This window comes from Phoca vitulina, unplaced genomic scaffold (genome assembly GCF_004348235.1).
Source record: "Phoca vitulina isolate PV1807 unplaced genomic scaffold, GSC_HSeal_1.0 scaffold79, whole genome shotgun sequence".
NCBI classification, from domain to species: Eukaryota; Metazoa; Chordata; class Mammalia; order Carnivora; family Phocidae; genus Phoca; species Phoca vitulina.
In genome coordinates this window covers 5,317,285-5,342,962 of record NW_022589782.1, presented here as the reverse complement: position 1 = coordinate 5,342,962, position 25,678 = coordinate 5,317,285, and the positions used below count along the sequence as shown (strand labels likewise).

Below are 25,678 nucleotides of genomic sequence, written 5' to 3'. Positions count from 1 at the left end.
ATTCTGTCGGTGTCTTTTGGTTTTGTTGACTGTTTCCTTTGCACAAGCAGAGTAGATTTAGCATAATTCTTAAGGGCCTTAGGATTTTGGGAATGGTAAATGAGCCTTGGCTTCAACGTAGTTACCAGCTGCATTACCCCCTGACAAGAGACTCAGTCTGTCCTTTGAAGTTTTGAAGCCAGGGAAAGGCTACGAAGGTCCTCAAAGTCCTAAATGGGATCTTCTAATATTTCCTCTACATTGAAGATCTGTTGTTTAGCATAGGCACCTTCATGAATGATCTGCTAGATCTTCTGGATAACCGCTCAGCTTCTACATCAGCACTTGTATTTCTACACCACTTTTATGTTATGGAAACAGCTTCTTTCCTTAAACTTCATGAACCAGCCCATGCTAACTTCAGACTTTTTTTCTGCAGCTTCCTCACCTCTCCGCCTTCATGGGATTGGGGAGAATTAGGGCCTTGCTCTGGATTAGGCTTTTGCTTAAGGGAATGTTGTGGCTGGTTTGATCTTCCATCCAGACCACTAAAACTGTCTCCGTATCAGCAATCAGATTGTTTTGCTTTCTTATCATTTGTGTATTCACTGGAGTGGCACTTTTAATTTCCTTCAAGAACTTTTCCTTTGCGTTCACCACTCAGCTGTTTTGGTGCAAGAGGGCCTTACTTTCAGCCTAGCTTGGCTTTTGACATGCCTTTCTCACAAAACTTAATCACATCTAGTTTTTGATTTAAAGTGAGCAATGAATCTTCTTCTCACTTGAACACTTAAAGGCCATTATAGGGTTATTAATTAGCCTAATTTCAATATTGTTGTGTCTCAGGGTATAGGGAGGCCTGAGGAGAGGAGGTGAGGCAGGGGAGCTGTTGGTTTGTGGACCAGTGAGAGCACATTTATTAAGTTTGCGGTCTTATATGGGTGAGGTTTGTGGCGCCCCAGAACAATTATAATAGTAACATCAAAGATTGTTGATCACAGATCACCATAACAAATATAATAATAATGAGAAAGTTTGAATAATTGTGAGAATTACCAAAATGTGACAGTCACAAAGTGAGCAAATGCTGTTGGAAAATGGCACCAGTAGACTTACTTCACATGGGGTTGTCACAGACCTTCCAATTTATAAAAAATGCAATATCTGGAAAGTGCGATAAGGCAGAGCACAATAAAACAAGTTATTCCTGTAATTCGTGTCTTCTCTCTTTCTCTCCAGGTTAGCCTAGCTAGAGGTTTACCAGGAGTATTTCAAAGAGCTAGCTTTTGATTTCATTGACTTTTCTTTATTGTTTTCCTGTTTTCATTTGTTTATGCTCTAATTTTTATTAGTTCTTTTCTTCTGCTTGCTTTAGTTTAAATTTTTCTTTCTTTGGTTTTTTTTTTTTTAAGATTTTATTTATTTATTTGACAGAGACACAGCGAAAGAGGGAACACAAGCAGAGGGAGTGGGAGAGGGAGAAGCAGGCTTCCCGCTGAGCAGGGAGCCCTATGCGGGGCTCGATCCCAGGACCCTGGGATCATGACCTGAGCCGAAGGCAGACGCTTAACGACTGAGCCACTCAGGCGCCCCTTTCTCTGGCTTCCTAAATTGGAAGCTCAGATTATTGGCTTAACATCTTTCTTTTCTAATACATGCATTGAATGCTATAAATTTCCCTCTAAGTACTGCTTTTGCTGCAGTGCACAAATTTTGGTGTGTTGTATTTTCATTCAAATATTTTTACATTTCTCTTGATTTCTTCCTTGATCCATGTGTTATTTAGAAGTATGTTGTTTCATCTCTAAATATGTTGGGATTTTTTCCAGCTAGCTTCCTGTTACTGATTTCTAGTTTAATCCCATCGTGGTATGGGGACATTCTTTGTATGATTTCCATTCTTTTAAATTTGAGGTATGTTTGATGACCCAGAATATGGTATATCCTAGCAAATGTTTTGTGTGAGCTTAAAAAGAATGTGCATGTGATGAGCACTGGGTGTGATACACAACTGATGAATCGTTGAACACTGCATCAAAAACTAAGAATGTACTAAATGTTGGCTAATTGAACATTAAAAAAAAATGCATTCTGCTGTTAAGTGACGTATTCTGTCCTTTAGATCCAGTTGATTGATGGTGCTGTTCAGTTCCGTTTTCCAGCTGTCATTCTGCTGACTGGATCTGTCAGTTACTGAGAGAGAATACTGAAGTCTCCAACTAGTATAGTGGGTTCATCTGTTTCCTCAGGCATTTCAGCTCTCTCTGAGGGGCACATACACATGAAGTATTGCTATGGCTTCTGGGGGAATTGATTACTTTATCCCAGTGTCACGCCCTTCTTTATCCTGGATAATTTTTGTCCTGAAGTCTGCTCTTAAGAAATTACTGTAGCTACTTCAGCTTTCTTTTGGGGTTAGTGTTAGCTTGGCATATCTTCTCCATCCCTTTACTGTTAATATATATGTGTCTTTATATTTTAAAAGTGGCTTTTTTGTAAACAGAATATACTTGGGTCTTGTTTTGTTGTCTCTTTTGTCAGTCTTTTAATTGGTACATTTAAACCATTTATATTTAAAATGATTAGGGACATAATTGGATTACTATCACCATACTTGTAATTGTTTTATATTCTTTGCACTTGTTCATTTTCTTTTTAAAAAATCTTCCCCATTTTCTGCCCTTTCTGATTTTAATTGAGCATTTTATGTTCCATTGTCTTTCCTTTCTTAGCATACTGATTACTCTTAAAAAAATTTTTTTTCCTAGTGGTTACCCTAAGGTTTGGTAGTATATATTTACAGCCAGTCTAGGTCCACTTTCAGATTCCACCATACCACTTCATGGAGGTTGGGGGGGTGAGTGGCACACAGGTTCCTTGTGGCGGAGCATTACCATTCCTCCCTCCTGTCCTCTGTAGCACTGTTGTCATTTACTGGACTTACCAACAAGCTGGAACCACTCCATACGTTGTTGCTATTTTTACTTTGAATAAAGAGTTACCTATTATATTAAATAAGAATAAAAAATACAAGGTTTGATTACCTTCATCTATTCCTTCTTTAATGCTCTTCATTTCCATCAACCTTAAAAGTAAAATAACCAGCTAGTGGACCAGCAAAATGAGTTTATTTGGGAATTGCAATTTGGGGTGTGCAAACTATGACAAACCATAGGCAAGTCCAGAAAACAAAGGAGAGGGGCTTGCTTTTATAGATGAAAGGAGGAGGTTCCGGGCTGTTTGGAATGAAAGCCCATTGGAGGAGGGCGAGAGTTCAGGGTTGTGGGGACTTCTCATGGCTGAACTGTTGCTGGGCAGGAGGACATCTTTTCTCCTCCTGGGGTAGTAAGCTGCTTCCTGTTGGGAAATGCAAACACACTGCCTTTTTCCTGCCGAGGTCTGTAGGTAGCACAAGTCCTGGTGCACAGGAACCCCCCCTTGGGGCTTTCAGGCTCCATTTGAAATGAGGCTTCTTTTGTTCATTTTCATTTCTTTATGTAGATCCAAGTTTCTGGCCTATATGATTTTCTCCGGAAGAACCTCAAACTTCAGTTTTCCTCTGATGTCCTTGTTTTTATTTCCCTCTACCCCCTCTTTTCTTTAGGTTTCCTTCAAAAATCCTTCCAAATGAAGTCAGATGTAAACCTTGTTGATGGGTGATATAAATAGTAAAGTAATTGGGGAGGGGGATAATTCTATAATTTTAGATTTAAATCTCCATTTTTTGTTCTGTGGGGTGTTCTTGGTTTTTAGTGGGCCACAGTACCTGGGATATGACCTTCAGAAGAGTTTCTTAGCCTTTTTTTTTTTTTTCCCTCCTCTTATATGAGACATGAAGGCTGGATTTAGCTAATTATCCTTCCTCAGGTCAGATAAGGCTTTAGTAAAACAGTTTCTCTTGAGGGCTAGCCTTCCTTATACAGGACAAAACAAGAACAGAACAACCCTGGGCCTGTTTCACCAAAATGGTTATATTCCCCCTCCCCCTGCCAGAAGCCCCAGGGGGATTTTCTCCAGTCTTCATGATAAGAACTTGGTGGGGGCTCCTAGCAGTAACACTCATGAAAGTGTGAGACTCTCCCCTAAGACTGAGCACCCTGGAGTTTTTAACTCAAGCTGGTCCAGGATGAGCCTCCAGCAACCATCAGTTACAGTTAAGTTTCTAGCAGTCCTGGCCCCTGCATTGGTTTCTGCTGCCAGTAAACTATGATTCTCCATATTAGCCTATCTCTGGTTTTCAGGGCAGATCTTTACCTGTGAACTTAATTCTCTAATGAACCTAAGAAGCACTGTTGTTTTTCAGTCTGTTTAGCTTGTTTCTTGATGTGAGTAAAAGAGTGATGATTTCCAGGCTCTTTACATGTTGGAGCAGAAACCAGAAGTGCCCTCGGCGGTTCATTTCTAACCAGTAGTGGTCGGTCAGATGTGTCTGTTCTCTGTGGGTCATTCCTGATACAGTTTAAGTACAGGATTGTCAGTACTTAAAACTGAGGTGCCAAATATTTTGTTTAATGAAGGGAAAGGCTATGAAGTGGAGGAGAGTAGAGTATACTATGTGTGTTCTTTTTTGATAATAGGAGATGGACAGTTTCTCCTTTGGGGACCCTGGGAATGGGGGAAGAAACATGAGAGGAGCACTGAGCTGAGTTTAGGAGAGGTAGGTGTCCGTTTGTCTTTTTTTGTAAGTTTTAATTTGAGTTAATTTAAGTTTAAGATGTTTAATTCTGAAACATTTTTTTTTTTTTTAAAGATTTTATTTATTTATTTGAGAGAGAGAATGAGACAGAGAGAGCATGAGAGGGTCAGAAGGAGAAGCAGACTCCCTGCCGAGCAGGGAGCCCGATGTGGGACTCGATCCTGGGACTCCAGGATCATGACCTGAGCCGAAGGCAGTCGCTTAACCAACTGAGCCACCCAGGCGCCCATTCTGAAACATTTTAAGCATATTAAAGTATATGAAAGAATACATAGATGTGTGTGTGTGTGTGTGTGTGTGTGTATATATATATATGTATATATATATATATATATATATATATAACAAAAAAATGTTGAAACTAATGTGGTAACTAGTTCTAAGTTGACACCTCATACGTGGACTTTATTTCCAGAAAACAAGCACTCCCAAAAAGAAAGCCATGTTGCAAAGCGTGTGGGCCCATTCTGTTGAGTGTCATGCATTATTGAATTGATTTGCTACTCATGTCTGGATGCGCACACCTTACCAGCCAGTATTTCTCTTCAGAGCACAGGAAAGCACTATACTCACCAACCCTGTGAAGTAGATATTCTAGTTATCATACAACTGAGAATACCGAGGCTCCATGAGGTTACCTGGAGAGAGGAGGTTAAGGAACCTACCAGGGGCTTGTCTGGCACCATTGCATCTTCCTGCACATGCTCTGACCTTTGCCCAATCTTTGTGCCCCTTGAGTTCTGTGTGGGTGATTACGGTCCAGAGCACCCCACTTTCTGAAAATGCTTCCAATCTTTTTGCTTTCACCGCACCCCACTCTTTTCCAGCCTCCTTGACCAGCCTTTCGTCTTCACGAGTTCTTCCTAAACATCTTGTGTTCTGTCGCTGAGAGATCAGCAGTAGCTCCTGGCCTTTTATTACGAAAGAACAATGTCCTTTGGGCAACCTATTCTAGGCCTATATATAAAAGTTCATTTGTTCTGTGTCTAAAGGGACTCCACTCCTCTGCAAGAGGGAAAAAATGTTTAGGTTTGTAGCTACAACTTCTGTTTGGCTCAGAGAACTCAACACACTTCTTCATCAGCCAGCACGGGATTGACCACCAGAGGAGGATGAAATCATTTTATTCTTCTTCAAAAATAAATAAATAAACAAATTTAATACTGGCCAAAGAATTGGTAGGAAATAAACCTGTATCAGAAACTCTAAAAGGGGATGAATGGTCAGAAACACAAGATCTTACTTCTGAAATGCCAGGTCTTTGTGATCATATTCAGGTGGTACATTCTTGGCTAGGATGCTAAGTCATTTTGTATCCTGTGAGTATCAAATCTGGGCATAAAGTGTTCATCTGCCTCTCATTTGTGACACTAATCTTGATTGTCCAGTGAAGGGGTTGTCTTATTTCTCCACTGTAAAGTTAATATATTTTTTTTACTGCTACTAATAAGCTATGTGGGAGGAACACTTTCAGACTATGCAAGTATCTTATTCCTCATCAACATTTATTCCTTAGATTTAGCATCTATTAATGAATTTTTCCTGGACCAGTGTTTACTTGTTGCTGAGTGATGATTTTCTAACTCTAACACTCCCTCCATGTTTACTAGTTGGCACTTACTTATAGCAGGAGCCCTCCTTTCTTGCCTCTTTATCTATTTATTGTTTTGGACCCATGGATTCCAAGATTTTTTCAATGATTTATAACTTATTACTGTCCTTAATTACTTTGGTGCTCAAACTATCCTGTATTTGGCCAGTAAGAGCTCTTTCAGGCTGACTCTCATCCATTCATTCACTCATTCATTCATTCATTTATTCTTGTGTACTTCCTTACTTTCTTGCATAATGGTATGTTCCAGGCTCATCTTGTCTCTTCTCAGTTGTGGAATCAATAGCCATTTTTTTCTGAGGAGTGATACTTCCTTTTAGTAGGGAATGATATTAGAAACTAAAATTTGAATATTAGGTGTGCTCATTGCTATTGAGGTATCATCTTGGTCTTTTCAGCAAGCAGAGCTAGGAAATATATACATCTATATAATGTATACTGTAAACCTACATATACACAAAAACAGACCTATATATATGCGTATATACACTTGGACATATAAAAATAAGCGTATGCACTTACATATTTTGGAAATGTGTGTGAACGTTGGCTCCCAGTAACCTTAACATATTTATACATTTTCTCAATCTCTGATACATCTAAAATAGTTCTGGAATTATTAAAAATTTTTATCAATTTAAACTAATATGACACTATATGTTAATTATACTTGAATTTAAAAAATAAAAAGAAAGTCTTGGGCACCTGGGTGGCTCAGTTGGTTAAGCATCTGCCTTTGGCTCAGGTCATGATCCCAGGGTCCTGGGATCGAGTCCCACATTGGGCTCCCTGCTCAGTGGGGAGCCTGCTTCTCCCTCTCTCTCTGCCCCTCCCCCCCTGCTTGTGCTTGCTCGCTCGCTCACTCCCCCTCTGTGTTAAATAAATAAATAAAATCTTTAACCAAAAAAAAATTATTTAAAAAAAATAAAAGTCTTGAAGAGATATCTGCACACCCATGTTTATAGCAGCATAACTCATAATAGCCAAGAGGTAGGAAGAACCCAGGTGTCCATCAACATTTTTTTCCAAGTGATGAATGGATAAATAAAATGTGGAATATCCATACAAGGGAGAATTATTCAGTCTTGAAAGGAAATTCTGGGGCACGTGGGTGGCTCAGATGGTTAAGCGTCTGCCTTCGGCTTAGGTCCTGGGATCCTGGGATCGAGCCCCACATCGGGCTCCTGGCTCAGCGGGGAGCCTGCTTCTCCCTCTCCCTCTGCCTCTCTCCCTGCTCATGCTCTCTCTCTCTCTCTCTGTCTCAAATGAATAAATAAAATCTTTAAAAAAAAAAAAAATTCTGACACATCCTATAGGATGGATGAACCTTGAGGACATGGTACCAACTAAACCAGTTACAAAAGGAAAAAAAAGGTATCGATTTATAATATATTACAAGTTTATTTATATTAAATAAACTTAAGTATTATTAGAATTAAAAAATAATATATTTTGGAATACAAAAAAGAAAACCCACTAAAAGGAGTTCAGAGTTTGTAGGTTTGCCATTCACCCTGTCTACTGATTTCTTTTTCCTGTGCTGAATATTGTGATAAAATGTTGTAGAGACTCAATTGTTATCTTCTCTTAAGATTGTGAAGTTTTATTCTAGTAGGCAGTTAAATTATTAGTGGAAAACCCTGACTTGTAGAGGCTTAATTGTAGATTTTTTCTGGTGGTTCTATTTTGGTTTTGCCCTTAGTCCTATGATTTAGTCTTATTCCTAAGGTACGTCCCTACTGGATGTCAGTGGGCAGCCTGTGTTATTTACCAAGCCTTTCTCACTTGGTGGGACTTGAATTCCCAACTCTGTGTCCCCAATACTGTGTGTCTACTGAGAATCTCTGCTAAACTCCACATCCTTCCAGCTGCTGATTTTCTTAGAGTCTCACCCTGTGCGTGCACGATTTAGGTGTCAGCCAAGGGTTTGAGAGGAATTTATATACAGATTTTGGGTCTTCTTGCTCCATTGTGTGAGTTTATTCTACAATTTATCCATTCCAGTGATGATAGATGTTTGAGTTGTTTCTGGCCTGAAGATATGAATAAAGCTGCTATGAACATTCTTGTGCTTGTCTATTGATAAACAAATGTACTCATTTCTCTTGGGAATATATCTAGGAGTAAAATTGCTAGGTCACAGAGTAGGCAGATTTGTTTATCAGATACTTTTCTGGAATGTTTTATAAATGGAATCATACAATATGTAGCTTTTTTAGTCTGGCTTTTTTCTTTTACTATATTTCTGAAATTTATACATGTTATGTCTGTCAGTAGTTAATTTCTTTTTATTATTGGATAGTATTCCATTCTTGAAATGAGTGTTTAGAGCATTGATTTTTTTTCACTCATTCTTTTCTAATATGCATTTGAAGGCTATAAATTTCCTCTAACTGCAGCTTTAGTTGCATCTTACATGTTCTTATATGCTGTATTTATTATTTCATTTGAAAATAATTTTAACTTCTGTTGTGTTTTCTTCTTTGACCTATGGGTTATTTAGAAGTCTGTTTCTTCATTCCCAATATATGGACATTTTCTGGTTACCTTTCTGTTAATGATTTCTAGTTTAATTTAGCTGTGGTTAAGAACATACTCAGTATGATTTCGGTCCTTTGAAATATAGTGAGCCTTTCTTTTGATCCATTTTTAATATACTGTTTGCTTTAAAAATGAAGTTACCAGATATAGTATTTCTGTATATGTTCACCAGATCAAGTGTATTTATCATCCAGGTCATCTATATCTGTAGTGCTATTTTTGTCTGCTTGTTCTAATCATTTACTAAGGGAAGTGTATTGAAGTCTCCTACAATTATTATTGACTTATCTATTTCTTTTATAATTCAGTTTTAGTTTAAATATGTTGACTATGTTAATTATGCATACAAATAAAAATTTTTTCCATCTTCCAGATGAATTGAACTTTTTCCCATTATGAAATGATTGTTTTTATGTCTAATGTTTCTCACCCTCTTTGACTACTTTGTCTTGTTTGGTTTTAATAAACCTACATCAGCTTTCTTTTGGTTAGTGTTTGCTATGTATCTTACTCCATCCTTTTACTCTCTATCCCTGTATTTAAGGTATATCTCTTATAAACAAAATATAATTGTGTTTTTTTAATCCTAACAATCTTTGTCTTTTAATTAGATTATATAGTCCATTTACATTCAATGTAATTACTTTTTGCTTTCTACTGTCTATGTTTATTTCTTCGATTGACCTCTTTTTGACTGGTTGTTTTTTCCTCTCTATTTGCTTGGTAGTTAGATGCATTTTATTCTTTTAGTGGCTACCCTAGTGGCATTTTTTCTTATCAAAGTCAGATGTTACTTGGCACTTTACTTTCATCTCAGACTATGAAAGAACTTTGGAACGCTATATAATTCTAATGTATAACTTCTGTTTGTCCCACTTGTTTTCATAGGATGGTATAAATCACAATCAGTGGTAGAATAATTACAGTCTCCATGCAAGACATTAATTAGAACTCTGGTACTCTCATTGGCTAAGTCAGAAGCTAGGCATCTGGAGGAATATTGGATGAAATGCTTACCCTATCACTTTTTTGACATTATCCCTCCATGCATGTTGTTTACTGGTATAGTACTGACACCAGAGTAGAGCACCTCCAACTGCATCCAGGGACTGTGGGTGGGCAGCTACTGAGGGCTATTCTTAGAGGCTGGCAAAGCCTTTCAAGTTTAGTCACATGTTCATGGTTACTAATCTGCCTCTGTACTAATTCAGTGCTGGTGACTCTAATCCATAGGATACACACTTGTGTATTTAACATATCCCATCTGCGTGTAGTTTGCTTGTGCTTCCATTATATTTTCTCCTCCTCATATTTGATATTTTAAAAATTGTCAGAAAAGGTATATCCTTTTTCTAGTGACATTTTTGGTCAGGTTTATTTTAATTCATAGAGTGTAACTTTAGGTCCACAGTAGGTTGGCTTCCACCCTGTAATTTTATTGTCTGATTCCACTTGAAGTAACATGGAGGAAGTAGTGTGTGACTCAGTCATTGCTCTCTATTTTCTGGAAATACGGTATTCTGATTATCCATGATCAAATATAAATGAAAATATGTATGCCTACATGTTTAGCACCTGTTCTGTGCTACTCATGTCCATTAATAATCTCCATTTGGTTTCTCTAAACTTATACTGTGAATTGATGAAGAATTATCTAGTTGAAAATATATTAATAGTCCAGTGACTAATCTGTATTTCAAATGAAAACTTTCTCTGTGTTCTTACCAGTAATACTCTCTAATTTTATTTAACTTTTTAAAGTCCATTCTGCTTATTGACTAAATTCATATCTTTATATAGTATTGTCCAAATTTTTGGACGTGTTTGTTCATAGCTCCTAAAATTGGAGTGATATCACTATCAGCTATTTGCATGAATTTTAGGGGAAAACTGATGGTAGACATTGACTTTTAGCAATGTCAAGTTCATGATTTTGAAATATGTATATATTTAAGTTCCTTTAATACTGCCATTTAAGAATGTAATTTACTCAGACTGAGTCATATTACTGTACTTACTACGTGTTTCTTCCCAGAATGTTTACTCAGAACCTAAAAAGGAAATGGTTGATCCAGTACATACGGTGCTGTGATTTCTGAGACCAGCACTTGGTTCCTGTTTGGGTGTGTATTTAGTTCTGCTCCATTAGAATCTGGGCTGTGCTCCACCCTCTCCTTGAAAAAAATTTTTTTCTTCTCCAATGTAATTTATGAAAAATTAGGTTACAGGGCTAGGAGTAAATAAACGTGTGTGATGCCACATTTCAGACATAAAGTAACATTAGCTATATTTAAGAATAAACTTCTCTACATTGAACATAAAGGCTGTTTTCATTTTCTGTTTCAAGATACACTTTTGGCAACTCCCATAATCACAGTAAAGATGTTTTCTAAACCTTCTCCTGACCGAGGCCTGCTGCTGCTATAAAGTCAGCATTTAAATTCCATGAACTGTGAGGGACAGGAATAACAAGGATAAGGTCAGGTGTTCCGTTCCTGCCCACAAAGTGAATGGGCTGTTTCAGTGAGTCTTTCCACCGAGCTGCCTGAAGGGAGAAAACCGTGGGGCTGGAGGGGCCTCAGGGCCTGAGCACCAGGTTCAGCAGTGTTGGCTTTCACGAGAGTGCCACACTAGCACATGCTTCCCAGAGATCCACAGTATACAAGGTTGTAGTGATAAAGTGCATGACCGGTTGGGGGGGGGGGGCGGAGTGAGTGCCTTGAATGTAGCCTGAATCACTCTGATTTAAGCACAATTATTTTTAGACTTTTTTAAAAAAGTAGATCTGACTTGCCAAGAATAGAGTGCTTAATTTTCAAGTAATTGAAGTGGGGTTTTTTGTTGTTGCTGTTGTTTTTCATCTCCAGCCAGGAGTTATTTATGGGTTTAAAATGGATATGAAAGTAACTCAGACTAGGGCGCCTGGGTGGCTCAGTTGGTTAAGCGACTGTCTTCGGCTCGGGTCATGATCCTGGAGTCCCGGGATCGAGTCCCACATTGGGCTCCCTGCTCAGCAGGGAGTCTGCTTCTCCCTCTGACCCTCCCCCCTCTCATGTGCTCGCTCTCTCTCATTCTCTCTCTCTCAAATAAATAAATAAAATCTTTAAAAAAAAAAAAAATAACTCAGACTATTTCAATTTCTGAAATCACTAAATGATAAAGTGACATATTAATGTAATTATATTCTTGGTCATGTGAAGGTTTCCTTTGTGAAGAACTCCGATTTGTTTCATGTTGAGCTTTAGGAGAACTTAATTATGGGAGAAATGAAGTCAGTGTCATTAAAGATGGAGAGTGGGTATCTTGATAACTTGGTGTGGTGGGGATGAGTGCTGGGGATGTGTCTGCCCTCACTCTCAGGTTTATCCAGCAGGCTTTTCTGTTAGAGATTCCTAGAATCACAGGCTGCTTAGGGACTTACAGGTTATGTACCTATAACCTTATAAGGAGAATCTCTGTCCCCACCACCTGCCATGGTTATTTTAAGCAGCATTGTTCACAGTGGGCTTCATGCTGAGGAGTTGGTTTATCTGGGACACCGTGGGGGCTGGGGGAATGACATGTTACATTTGATTTTGAGGGATCCCTGGTACCTCTGAGGAAGAGGGTCTGGAAGAGAACAAGCTGGGAGTCAAGAGAAATGATAAGAGCTTGAGGGGCAAGACCTGAGAGGTCCAACTGGTGGGTTTGAATGTGTTGGTGGGGGGCAGACTCGGGAGACTCTTCCCGCACCCCTCATGGGACAGATGATTGGGCGCACAGAGACTTCACAAGTCATTCTCACATACGTTCTCTCCCAGGCAGGGAAGGGCTGGCACATTTGTTGCCCGAGGAAGCAGGATGAGTAAGGGGCGTGATTTCACCCTAGAGGCTGGTCCAAGTGATGACACACATGCACAAGGGAATGAGTCTTTGTCGTTGAGTGTGACATATGGGTGAAGTGTCAACCCCATGTGACTGGCTGTGAGCTGGCAGCCAAGAGCTGGGATTGGAGACTATGGGGTGAATTCACTTTTAGACATGTTGAACGTGAGGTACCTAATGAGACATCCAGGTGGACATGTTCAGGAAGGGGCTGAATTTCTGAGTCTGAAGATGGGGGGTAGGGGGACTAGACTGGCCATTTGAGAGTCACATGTCTTAACTCTTTCTAGAACAGGGCACCATAGTATCATTTCTGTAAAGGTGATAGCTGAAGTCACAGTCTGGTTGGTATTCTTTCTCTTTCCCCCATCTACCACAGTCTTAATTCTCCTTCATCTGCAGCCTTCAGTTTACCCAAGGAATTCCTACCAAACTGTGGGAGGATCTACCCAGCACATTTTGTTATTGTTTGTATGGTCCCATGGTTGTTCCAAATGAATCTGTCTTTTCCAGTTCTTAGGTATCAGACCCATTTGGTTCCTATAGATAAGTGAACAGGGAGAGGCTCTTGTTCACCTTTATCAGAGTTTAGTAGCAGAGATGCATCACACTGCCTCAAACTGCAAGAGATGTACTTTGCAAATCAAGTGGTTGTCTTGCTGCTTTTGGAGTAAAGCTCAATTCTGGAACATTCTCCATGTGACTGTACTTGTTTCAGAGAATTGATGTAGTCCCGGGAGATATGAGGCAGAGCACTGTCCCTGCTGCATTTTCCCATGGTGTTAATATTTTCCAAAATGATACAAGAACTAATATGAGAAGAAATAACCTTTATCTTTTATGCCTGACAGATAATCAGATTACTCTGGGGATTAGATAAAAATAAGTCATTTGTTCCTATAGTTAGTTACTATAATGACCATGATAATCTTGCATAAGAGAATTTAAAAATTAAATCAGATAAATAAGATTCAGCTTAGGGAATGAGAAAATATAGAAAGCATGATGTGAATTTGAAGATAAAATTGGCATTCTCTGGATGAACAGTGTTGTAGAGTAAGTTTGCTAGGGCCTATGTCCCTCTGGCACCCACCCTGCCACGGGCACGCAGTCAGTGTTTCTGACGAGGCACAGGCCCTGATGCTTCCAGGCGCAGAGCGGAGTGGTAGATTGTGCTTCATTCCATTATTTTACTTTCTTTAATATCTTTACAAAATCCACACAGTGACTTTTCCCCCTAACATCTGATTTTATTCACAGGCCATGTTCTCATAGAGATTTCAAGTACCCACAAGAAACTCAATGAGAGTCTTGATGAAAACGTATGTAAACTATGTTTATACTTATAAAATAAAATATATTTTATTTCTAAACTGTATTTTGCTTAACGTCTCAAATCTGGTGTGAATTTTCAATTTCTTTTGTTAACAGTTCAAAAAATTCCATAAAGAGATTATACATGAGCTGGAGAAGAAGACGGAACTTGATGTAAAATACATGAATGTGAGTACACGGTTTTCTCCGCCTCCATGGTTGGAGGTGGGTGTGGGGCACGGGGGCCTGGCGTTCCGGGAGGCTGCACTTGCCTGATCTCTGAGCCCGAGGAGAACTTTCTCTCACTGTTTATCCAGCAGCAGAAAACATGGACAGGGCTTAGTGTAGAGTATATACACAGATGCAGGAAACTGACAAGGTCCCTTGGAGCTGGGTGCCCCGTTTGCATTAACACCTGGGATCTTTATTAAAAAGCAGAGAGGAAAATATTGCAAGGAATCCTCCTGCTTCTAGAAAGCATTGTTTTCAAAGAACACGTATATGGGGACGACCTCTGCATCTGTATTAATGCAGCTGTAGCTGTTGCTTTCACAAACCACTTCAGGGTGTGAAACGTGGGTGGGAGAACCACCATCTGGAGCTCCCTGGGGCTCCCACGTCCATTCATCAGAGACTGCTCCTGCATGGTGTCCCTTGCCTGTCACCTGGTATTGATGACTCCAGCAGTTTTCTCCTTCTGCCGGACCCTCCAGCCCTGTCACACGGCTCTTTCCATCTCCCCTACCTGCTGTGGAATAGCTGCTTTCTTTGCCACCCAAAGCCTCTTTCTCACCAAGACCCCATGTGGCAGTAAGCGGTGTAGTTACCCTGAAATCACCCCACTGCCCCTGAGTGCGTGTGCTCTGTGTACTCCGGAGGAAGGCGGCAGGACCACCTACAACGGCTGAGGTGGATGTAATGCCAAGCATTTTCCATATATTATCAGATTTTGTCCCTACAGAAACTCCATAATGTAGCTACTCTTATCCTCACTGTACATTTTAAAGGGAAAACATGAATTTGAGAGAAACTAAGTGGTTGCTGAGATCACACAGGAAGTGAAGGATTTTACCAGAATTCTAACCCAGGTCTCTGAGGCTCCAAAAACACTTGGTTACACAGCACCCAGAATAATCGGCAGTGATTGCACTTGTTCATTCTGTTTTTTAAAGTTGTAAGTCATAAAACAGGAACATGTGACTTAATATTGTTTTTTTATTCACCAAAGCACTTAGCACTCAGTGTCCTAAAAAATTTGAGAAAACAAGGAATAAAAGAAAGAAAAGACATTCTTGTCTTCTAAGAGCTGCCCTTGGGGTCAGTAGCCCCTTGTACGACCAGGGGACTTTAAGACAGACAAAGCTGCACGTTGAAGGGAGGGAGCAGTATGAGGTGAGGGTGTGCAGGGCCATGCCCCGCGGAAATGTTAGCAAAAGTAACTGCCCAACAGTTTGGATGGTGCTGCACTCAAACAAGCACAACATTTCACTTACAGGCAACTCTCAAAAGATACCAAACGGAACACAAAAGTAAGTTAGATTCTCTGGAGAAATCTCAAGCTGAGTTGAAGAAGATCAGAAGGAAAAGTCAAGGAGGACGAAATGCACTCAAATACGAACACAAAGAAATTGAGGTGAACTTTTCAGCACTATTTTATTTTGTTGTTGACAATTTATACAATTTACAGGGAAGGTTACTTAGCCACTTTAACCACTTACTACTGTGCCGCTATTGAAGTTAAAAATGAGCATTTTTGACTTGGTATGAGCTGAAGGCTACAGAGCTTTCCAGAGTTAAGAATAATAGCCTCCTAAAAACATTGGCATTTTCTCCTGATTTGGGGGTGGGGAGGTGGTAAGAGATATTCCATGATTAGCGTTACTCTCCCCATGTTACAGATGAAGAAAATGGGGCTTAGGCCAAATCACATGGTTGATACTTAGAACTGGGGTTTAAATTTGAACTTTCTGGTTTCAAAGCCCTTGATTTTCCACCAGAACGCAATCCTATCCCTGAAGTATAAAGTAATATTTTGTGCGGATGGCCCAGCGCAGAATGTAAGGCCTCTGGCAACGTCCTTCCACACATGAGTCAGGGATCTTAATCAGAATGATGATACCTGCCCAGGTCAGGTTACAACTTTGTTATTTTATCTCATGTTTATCTGTATTTAGCATTAACTCTATTTCAAAATAAACCAAGTGTAAAGACGGCACAAGATAAATGTCTGGCTGTGCAGCTACTTGACTCCTCATGACATACTTGTATAATTATTATTTATTTTCCTAGTATGTAGAAACTGTTACGTCTCGCCAGAGCGAAATCCAGAAATTTATTGCAGATGGTTGCAAAGAAGCTCTACTTGAAGAGAAAAGGCGCTTCTGCTTTCTGGTCGACAAACACTGTAGCTTTGCAAATCACTTACATTATTATCATTTACAGGTGGGTTTGTGATGGCAAGTTTTGTTGCATTATTAATAATTTAATTTCATATTCAAATGCCCTTGAAATGCTTCACCTTCCATATGTGCCTCAATGTAAAGCGATGGGCCTAGTTTACCAATGAGAAGAGATGCCAAAGAAATACCTTTTGACCCACTGGAATATGTAAACTTTCAGAAATGTGGATGAAATGGTTAAGTATTGCTTATAATACATGATTAATTTAGTAGTATATCCATATTTAAAATCTTTCATAAAATAATGCTTAATAATCAAGAATTAGTACTTTTTTCTTTTCTCACCTATGAGTCAGCTCTTCTCAGACTCTTTCTGACGCGTCCTCAGCATCAGTGTCTTCAGAGCCATGGGATGAGTCCCAGCGGGCCCCAAGCCCACCCCACCTGGGTAGTTTGAGTGTTCGCCTGGGGAATCCATGCACAGAGGTGGCCCTGGAAGTTCTGTCCCAGCCGCAGACCCACTCACAGCATCAGGACACTTGCTGTGGTTCCTTTTTCATTCCTCTTCAAGGTGTTTCCTCGTGATCTCATCACCTGTGGAACTGGCTTTACTGCCCTCCTTCCAGCACACATAGTTGTGAGGTTTTACACCCAGGAATCATTACAAGAGAATATGTTACTTTCCCTCCTTTTTTTTTTTTTTTTTTTTAAATTATAAATTTTACTGGGCCTGTGTAAGCATCCAAAACTAGCATGGAGTGAAGTCAAATATTCATTGTTATTTATAATAATTTAGAGAGCGCTCCATGGTAGAAGTTTCTAAGAGCTTGAAAATAAGGCAACTTCCTCTTTTTCAGGGGAAAAAAACTTGGCCTTGGATGTATGTTTTGGTCATATGTTACATATTCCATAAAGTTTTTGCAACCTTAAGGACCATTCATCTACCAGATCTAAAGCCCTAAGATCTAACATTGTTACAGGAAAGGAAAAAATTGCAGTATTAGATGATCACTTTGTACTCAGTTCAGCAGTGTCTGTGTCCACAGTGAGGGTGTCCTGCTGGGGCAGGGTCATAGGTCAGGTGACCTTGAGGCTCTTCCTTTGGCCTAGCCCTGCCAGTGATGGGGTACTCACTGTGTCACAAGGCAACCTGGCCAATTTGCAGAGAGCTCTAGTTGGTGGCAGACTCTTATGCTTAACCTTGGATCCCAGTTACACTTTTTAGCATAAACAGAGTCTACTTCTCTTCTCTACTGGGAATCTCTTCATCTCTCTGAAAACCGCTTCTTTGCCTTCCCTTTTTCTGGCTCCAGCATCCCAGTCCTTTCAGTGGCTCCTTGGACAAAGCAGGCCCAAGCAATCGGTGTGTCAGGGCTACGGTCCGAGGCCATAGGTGGTTTGGGGTGAGGGTTCTTTGCCCTCTCTTAGGAGTGGGAGGAAGAAAGCACTGATTGGCATTTCTGGGGCCACTGGGGAAACAGTGGGGCTTAATAAGATTGTTCAACCCTTCCCTTTTTGTGTTTGAGTTTGTTCTGCGTCAGTCTTCAACTCTGCATTCACACCAAGGCAGAGGGCAAGCTCCTGTAGAACAGGGGCCGACAGCTCTTGCAGCAAATAACACAGGGAGGAAGTTCATAGATGCTTAAGTGCTCACTGAATTTGACACAAAGTTCTCACACTTCTGGTGGTAAGCCAGTAAAACATTATCCCTGATATTTGACGTGACTTTTCTCAGCTCTTTGAACAGTACACGTTTGTGTTTTGTTGTGTTTCTCTCGGATTCTCAGTCTGCAGAATTACTCAATTCCAAGCTGCCCCGGTGGCAGGAAACATGTGGTGACGCTACCAAAGTGCCCGAGAAGATCATGAATATGATCGAGGAAATAAGGACCCCAAGCTCTACCCCCGTGTCCGGGACGCCCCAGCCCTCACCGATGATTGAGAGAAGCAGCATGGTAGGGATGGGTTCTCTCCAAGATTTCAGTTGTTTTTACTGATAGGTCTTGGGCCAAATTTGCACGAAGGACCAAGGGTGGCGATCACAGGTCCTCCCCTATTCTAGGGCCTCCTTTGTCTCACTCTGATCCCCTTACCTTCAGATTTGACATTAGCCATGCGGTGCTCAGCACTGCATAGTGCTGTGTTCAACTCTATTATCTTTGTTTTGGAAATGTTATTGTTACTGTTTTTAATTGTAATGATTCCAACTTTGTGAGTTTATTCCCAGTGAAGGAGGCGTAGGTGTCTTAGAGAATAATTAGCAAAACTCTGGTGCCATTCATCACAACATAAGGCACTTCAGAAAAAAATAGCCACCAAAGTATTTCAAGGTAATGAAATCAAGCATTGTAGTTTGCCACTCCTTGAACCTCGGCTTTATTGCTTTTCACAAATGTGGAAATTTGCACTTGATCTTAGCCAAAAGGCCGAGAAGCGATGCAAGTGTGGGAATTCGGATCCAGTGGATAGTTTAGACACATGGGTCCACCCTAACCTCTGAAATGAAAGCAAAGATGCTAAAGACCAGTCGACAACCTACAGAATAGATCCATAACTGCATGGGGGATAAGAGAAGGTGCTGTCAGTGGGCCAGAAACACTGAAGGAGTCTCAGAGAAAGGCAAGATCGGTGTGTGTGGAGAATCAAGAGAGAAGAAAATCTCAGCCCCGAGCACATGCAGGGCAAGACTATAGCAGAGGGCAGAGCAGTGAGCTCAGAGCCAGTGGGTGTAAGAAGGGGTGGAGAATGGCACGTGCCGTTCCTGTATGTGGTCGGTTCTAGACGATTCGCATCCCCTAAGCTGGTCAGTTTCTTCCACCTGTCCCACTTGTGCTAGACAGTAGGCAGCAGGGCTTTTGTCCACTGGCCGAAACTGTGTGTTCAGAGGCCAGGCACCCTCCTAGCTGCGTCCTCCCTGTCCCCACCTCACCGCAGGTAGTCTGTGATAACGAGAACAGGCAAAATACAGGCAGAAGAATAGGGAATGCCATACAATACAGAGATGGACAGATAACCTGGAATCACCAAACAAGTGAGGAAAACCAGTATCCTGAAAAAACACACTGAAAGAAAAAAACTTGAATAAACAATATTGGAGGCAACAGAGCAGTAGGGCAGAGGAGAAATCTTTAGAAAGAAACGAAAAGATACTACATCCCCAGGGGAAAATCAACTAAAGATTTTGGAAATCAAAAATGATTATTCACAGTTGAAATGTCTGGGATTTGCTTCAGCATATTCCAGGCACGGGGGAAGATGGTTTAGCATATATGAAACAATATTGGCCATGAATTCATAATTGTTGAAGCTGGGTGTTGGGTACAGGGAGATTTATTGTGCTGTTCTTTCTCCTTTATACATGCTTGACATTTTTCTAAAATAGCTTTTTAAATTTTTCCCTCCCCTTTCCCCGCTCCACAAAAAAGCATAAGCAAGCAAACCCCCACACCAATAGATGGGCTTATTAACAGAATGGAACTGCTTAGAAAATTAATCCAAAGAGCTCTCGCAAAACACAGAACAAAAACGGAGAGAGGATGTAAACATAATGTTAGACAGGTTGGAGATACCCAATTGTCTTCTCAAAATCATCACCAGATGTCTAATGGGGATCTCAAATTCAACTTGTCTAAAACCAGATGACTGATTTTCTCACTCATGTGCTTCTCTAGTCTTCCCCATCCAGAAAATGGCAGCTCCATTCTTCCAGTAGCTCGGGCACAAATGTGGACTTCTCTCCCTCTCTTCCCCCCCCCCCCCCCCCCCCCACCCCCCAGCCACAGCCAACCCCTGGGCATGCCCTGTTGTTTCCACCTTCAAAGCATAAACAGGTCGAGCCACTTTTCACCCGTCCACTGCCCTGACTGTGGTCCCTGCTGAGATTACTGTAGTAGACTCTGCCTGATCTTTAACACAGCAGCGACAGTGAGCCTGGACAAATGGAAAACAACAAAACCTTGATAGATTGTGATCAAGTTGCAGAAGGGGATAAAGAGAAAATTCTAAAAACTTCCAGAGAGGGGGAAAAATAGATTACTTACAAAGAAAAGAGGACTCCACTGGTACCAGATTTCTTGTTAGCAAAACAAGATGTTAGAAATTAATGGAGCAATGCACTCAAAAATCCTTGGAAAAATTATTTTAAATGTAGAATCCTAGGGCACCTGGGTGGCTCAGTCAGTTAAGTATCTGCCGTCGGCTCAGGTCATGATCCCAGGGTCCAGGGTCCTGCTCTGCAGGGAGTCTGCTTCTCCCTTAACCCCTCCTCCCACTCGTTCTCTCAGTCTCTCTTTCAAACAAATAAATAAAATATCTAAAAAAAAAAAAAAAAAAATGTAGAATCCTGTAGCTAAGTAGCACCTAGGAGGGAACCTAAAATCCATAGAGACAGAAAGTAAATTAGTGGTTGCCAGGGTGTGGTGGGAAATGGGGAGTAACTGCCTTTTTAAAAAAAAAAGACAAAAATGAAAAAATGTGATATTCTTGAAATAATTCAGAGTGGGGCATTGCCATCAACCAAGAGAACTTTGTGAAGAAAGTGGAATTTAAAGCATGTTAAAACAGCCCTGGGAATCTGTATAATTCCATTGCTGTGTTACACTAATATTAGACTAATAAAGAATTTTTCACAGGTTGGGAAAGATTATGACACTCTTTCTAAATATTCGCCAAAGGTGCCCCCAGCTCCTTCAGCCAGAGCGTATACTAGTCCTTTGATTGATATGTTTAATAACCCAGCAACAGTTGGACAGAATTCGGAAAGGATAAAGAATTCAACAGGTAAGATATTTTGATTTCTTTTAATATACCTTTTTAGGGGTGCCTTGGTTGTGCAGTCAGTTGGGCGCCTGACTCTTGGTTTTGGGTCGTGATCTTTGGCTTGGGTTGTGATCTCGGGGTGTTGGGATCGAGCCCAGCCTCAGTCTCTGGGCTCAGCGGGAAGTCGGCTTGAGATTCTCTTTCCCTCTGCCCCTCCCCCTGCTTGCATTCCCCCCTAAATAAATAAAGTCTATAAAAGTAGCATCGTTAAAAAATAAATAAAATACCTTTTTAAATTTTTTTACTATTTTAGATAAATGTTACCCTGAGGTAGGGAAAATAAACATCTGTGGTAGCACACATTTATAATTGCCTTGTTGAAACTTTTTTTTTTTTTTTAGATTTTATTTATTTGAGAGAGAGAGAGCATGAGTAGGGAGGAGGGGCAGAGGGAGAGGGAGCCTGATGCGGGGCTTGATCCCAGGACCCCAGGATCATGACCTGAGCTAAAGGCAGAAGCTTAACCGACTGAGCTACCCAGGCGCCCCTGCCTTATCGAAACTTACACTTCAAAGTAAATAAAGGTCTGGGTTTATTATAAAACCATAAGACATTTTATAAGTGACACATTTCTTTGACAAATTCTAATTCCATATACTGATTGATGTTTATACAAAGGAAACTTACTATTGAAAGGTGTTACATTTTAAAATGGGATATAATGTACAAAGAACCTCATATTGTGTACCATATTTGGTGGCAATTGTAATAAAATTTCTTTTTCAATAAAACAAACTATAAAAGTTCACATGACAAAATTATAGTGATTGATCTTACCAGTAGGCTTAGTGTTTTTCATCATCTCTAACAGAGAACTTCATGCCTTGTGGACACTTAAGTTCTAACTGCTTAAATTTCTTAACTCTATTGATGCTTTTTCAATAAATCAGGACAAGTTACTGTTTGCAGAGATTTCAGGGGGCTTTGCTTATTAGGCTCCGCTCTGTGTAGACAGAGTCTTTGGCACCCAGAGACCCCTCTCTCTGTGTGGGGTATCTCACAGGCCTCTTGGGTATGAAAGTCATGGCCATTGAGCCATGTGCTAGAGAGAGCCCACAGACTACAGCGTTTGCAGCTGCTGAGTGAGATCCAGAGATGAGAGTTTCAGAATGGCAGTTTTGTTTCTTTGGAGTGGTAAATATCAGCTGGTGCTGAAATTGAGACAGAAATGTACAGCTCCATGCTTCACATCATGCAGGGACTGTGGCGTCAGGCCACCCACATCCCATGCTGGCCTGCTAGCTGAGATCCCGGTGAATCACTGGACGATCACTGATAACCGCTCTTTCCCTCAGAAGCTGTGAAGCATTGAGAGTGTGGACTGGCACTTAGGGAGGGTTCAGTAAACGTGCTGGTCCTCAACGCATCCTTACTGCATTTCCAGGTGAGATGTTGAGACGTTCCACGGCGAGAACATCTGCATTTCCAGTCTCCTCTTATTCTTTGTGGTCCAGGTCGTGGGCAGTGGCGTTTGAGTTGATGCCCTACACTGCCTTGGGGTTCGTGTTGGGAGAGGAGGGCAAGGAAAGCATCCGGCCCTCCAGTGATGTGTCATTTTGCCTCTGATTAAATCAGAGGCGGGTGAAGCTTGGCACGTACTGTGTCCTCTCCGCCTGGAAAAGAGCACTTAGCCCCAAGAGTCCTGCTCGGTGAGAGACCTCAGGCTGTGGTTCTGCCTCTGCTCCTCGCTGTCCCTGCCCGTCCAGGCAAAGTCTAAGTGTGGAAACAATGCGCTCGGAGCCACAGTAGGACGAGTGCTGGCAGGCGGGAGTGGGTGGCTTTCTGGGGTTTGCTTGTTTGAACTTGTTATCAGTCCCTGAAAAGCGATCAGTGCTGCGCTCATTTTCAACAGATTCTTCAGATGATCCCAGTTTACAGCGATCAGTCTCTGTTGCAACTGGACTGAACATGATGAAGAAGCAGAAAGTAAAAACCATTTTCCCACACACTGCTGGCGCAAACCAGACTTTGCTCAGCTTCGCGCAGGGAGACATCCTCACACTGCTCATCCCTGAGGAGAAGGACGGCTGGCTTTATGGAGAGCATGACACCACCAAAGTGTAAGTCTCAGGGCAGATGCTGTCCACACAGCAGTCAGGGCCGCCCAGTACTTCAGAGAGCTGCCATATCTCCTTTTAGTGGCAAATTGTCTTTGTGGTCACAGTAGTGTTTTTAAGTTAAGTTCATAGTTTAGTTATGGTTCTAGTTTAGTTCATTGGAGTTACTCTGTCTCAGGGTATTTTCTGTATGTCTGTGCATATATAGATGAATTTGATACTTGAACAGGTCATAATGAAGTCACCTCTGAAAGTAGTTTTAAATAATTCTTGTGGTTTTTTTTTTTTTCTTAAAAAAAAAAAACTGGATTTCTCAAGGATAATCTGCACATCAGATGGATTTTGTTAAGATTTAGTGCATAAATAGTTCAAATGCTAGCATCGTCGTTTCAACCATGAGTATGTGCACAGGCCTTACTGTGAGCTGGTTAAATTGGTTTTCTGTGTAGATTATTCAGCTATTAAATAAATGTGGAAAAAAGCCAAAAAGGTAATCCAAATAAAACAAATGCTATATATAAAATACACATTGTGTGATGTGGTGAAAATGGACCGGTCTGCCCCTGGGCTGTCCCTGGGCTGTCCCTGAGCCATTCTGTAGTATGCTTATCGTTCACTTGTCTGCTGCTGACCCCACAACCCGGCCTTTTTTCTCCTTCCTCACCTGTAGGAGGGGCTGGTTCCCAGCATCCTACACAAAGTTGCTGGAAGAAGATGAAAAGGAGGCCATGAGTGTGCCCACACCAAGGTAGGACCTGACTGGCTCCCATTTCCCAGTGACGAAAACTCACCTTTGACCTCATGTTTTCAGACATACCAGAATTCTGTCTAGATGTGTAGCGACCCCATAGGGAAACCTCCAGTCGTGTAGGAGAGTACAAAAGGGGGACTGTTACCCACAGCTGTTCCCTTAGTGGTTTCTGCTGTGGGGACATGCCTCCAGACTCTGCTCCTCACCCTCCTATCAGCCTTCTGGAACCACTTACTGCACCACCACCCCGCTCCAGGTCACTAAATCCAGGGTGACCCGTCATCACCGTTACTGCTTAGGAAGTGCCAAAGTGCCTTATGCTGACTAGCTCGTTTAATTCTCGTAACAACCTTATGAGGTAGGTCCCCACTTTAAAATTGAGGACACTGAGGCACAGGAAGGCGGAGCCAAGGCTGGAACCCAGGAAGGTCTTTTCCACGCCTAGCTATGAATATTTATATGTGTATCAGCAGCTGTAGTTGGTTACCCCATGAGTCCTCAGAAGTGACACATCCAGGGGCACCTGGGTGGCTCAGTCGGTTAAGCGTCTGACTCTTGATTTCGGCTCAGGTCGTGATCTCGGGGTCATGAGGTCAAGCCCTGAGTTGGGCTCCACGCAGGCCATGGAGTCTGCTTAGGATTCTCTCTCTCTGCTTCTCTCTTTCTCTGTCCCTCCCTACCTCTCTAGAAAAAGGAAAGAAGGAAATGACATATCCAAACTGCACTCCTCATCTTTACCCTAAACTGCCTCATTCTCAGTGTTTCTCATCGCAAAGAAACCCTCTAATCCATCCAGCTGTCCCTGCAGACCTTTGAGCACGACACTCGATGCCCCCCCCCCCCAAGTCCTGCTCCGTGTCATCTGTGTGTCCTCATCCCTGGCAGAACAGCTCAACTGCCAAGCGGCCAAGGAATAAAACTAGATATTGTATTTATGAGGTTAAATGCTGAGGATTTATTTGTTTTGTTTTTCAAATCTGAAGTGCTCAACACTTTGCTAAGGCTTTTGCTATAGTCTTCATTTTCTTATTGATCTCCTTAAATTAATCAAGAGCCAGCTCTTAATTAAGCCAGTTTTTTTGAGTGTACATTTACAAACCAGTAAAAACATTACAGTATTTTTTATATAGATGTGTATTGTGTGTGCACACATGCACATCTCGTCATCTCCTCTCTCACACCCTATGTGATTGTTCACCTATTGCAGTTCTGGCCCTAGGATATTTAGGATGTTTGGGATTCAGATGGCAGGATCTTACGTAACTTGTATTCTCTGCTTGTTGGTAGCCTGGCCCCAGTGAGAAGCATCAGCACGGTGAACTTATCTGAGAAAAGCAATGTCGTCATTCCCCCACCGGATTACTTGGAATGTTTGTCCCAGGGAGCGGCTGCAGATAAGAAAGCAGATGTTTCCAAAAATACTTCTACCTTTAAAGCACCGGTGTCCCAGCCAGAAGCCACATCTCCTGTGAGTGGAACTGCAGTACAGCGTGCTGTGTACCCCCACCTGAATGGCGGTCTGGGGGTGTGGGCGCTTGTTCCACCAGGGATGAAGGTGGTGTCCCCCCGGGCGGGGCTCGCACACGCTCCTGCATCTGCTGCATTCCCACCCTCTCACAGCCACACAGCTTCCGTAACTTCAGTCCT

General features: G+C 41.4%; 1 protein-coding gene across 1 annotated transcript in view; it reads left to right on the top strand.

Annotated features, from left to right (window-relative positions):
• BAIAP2L1 (BAR/IMD domain containing adaptor protein 2 like 1) overlaps positions 1–25,678 on the top strand; it is a 67,674-nt gene that overhangs the window by 28,112 nt on the left and 13,884 nt on the right. The window contains exons 3-11 of the mRNA XM_032394184.1: positions 13,953–14,014; positions 14,124–14,195; positions 15,502–15,639; positions 16,296–16,448; positions 18,193–18,360; positions 21,037–21,184; positions 23,076–23,283; positions 23,951–24,028; positions 25,319–25,499. Of these exons, the coding sequence (XP_032250075.1) occupies positions 13,953–14,014; positions 14,124–14,195; positions 15,502–15,639; positions 16,296–16,448; positions 18,193–18,360; positions 21,037–21,184; positions 23,076–23,283; positions 23,951–24,028; positions 25,319–25,499 (1,208 nt within the window). The remainder of the gene's footprint in view (positions 1–13,952; positions 14,015–14,123; positions 14,196–15,501; positions 15,640–16,295; positions 16,449–18,192; positions 18,361–21,036; positions 21,185–23,075; positions 23,284–23,950; positions 24,029–25,318; positions 25,500–25,678) is intronic.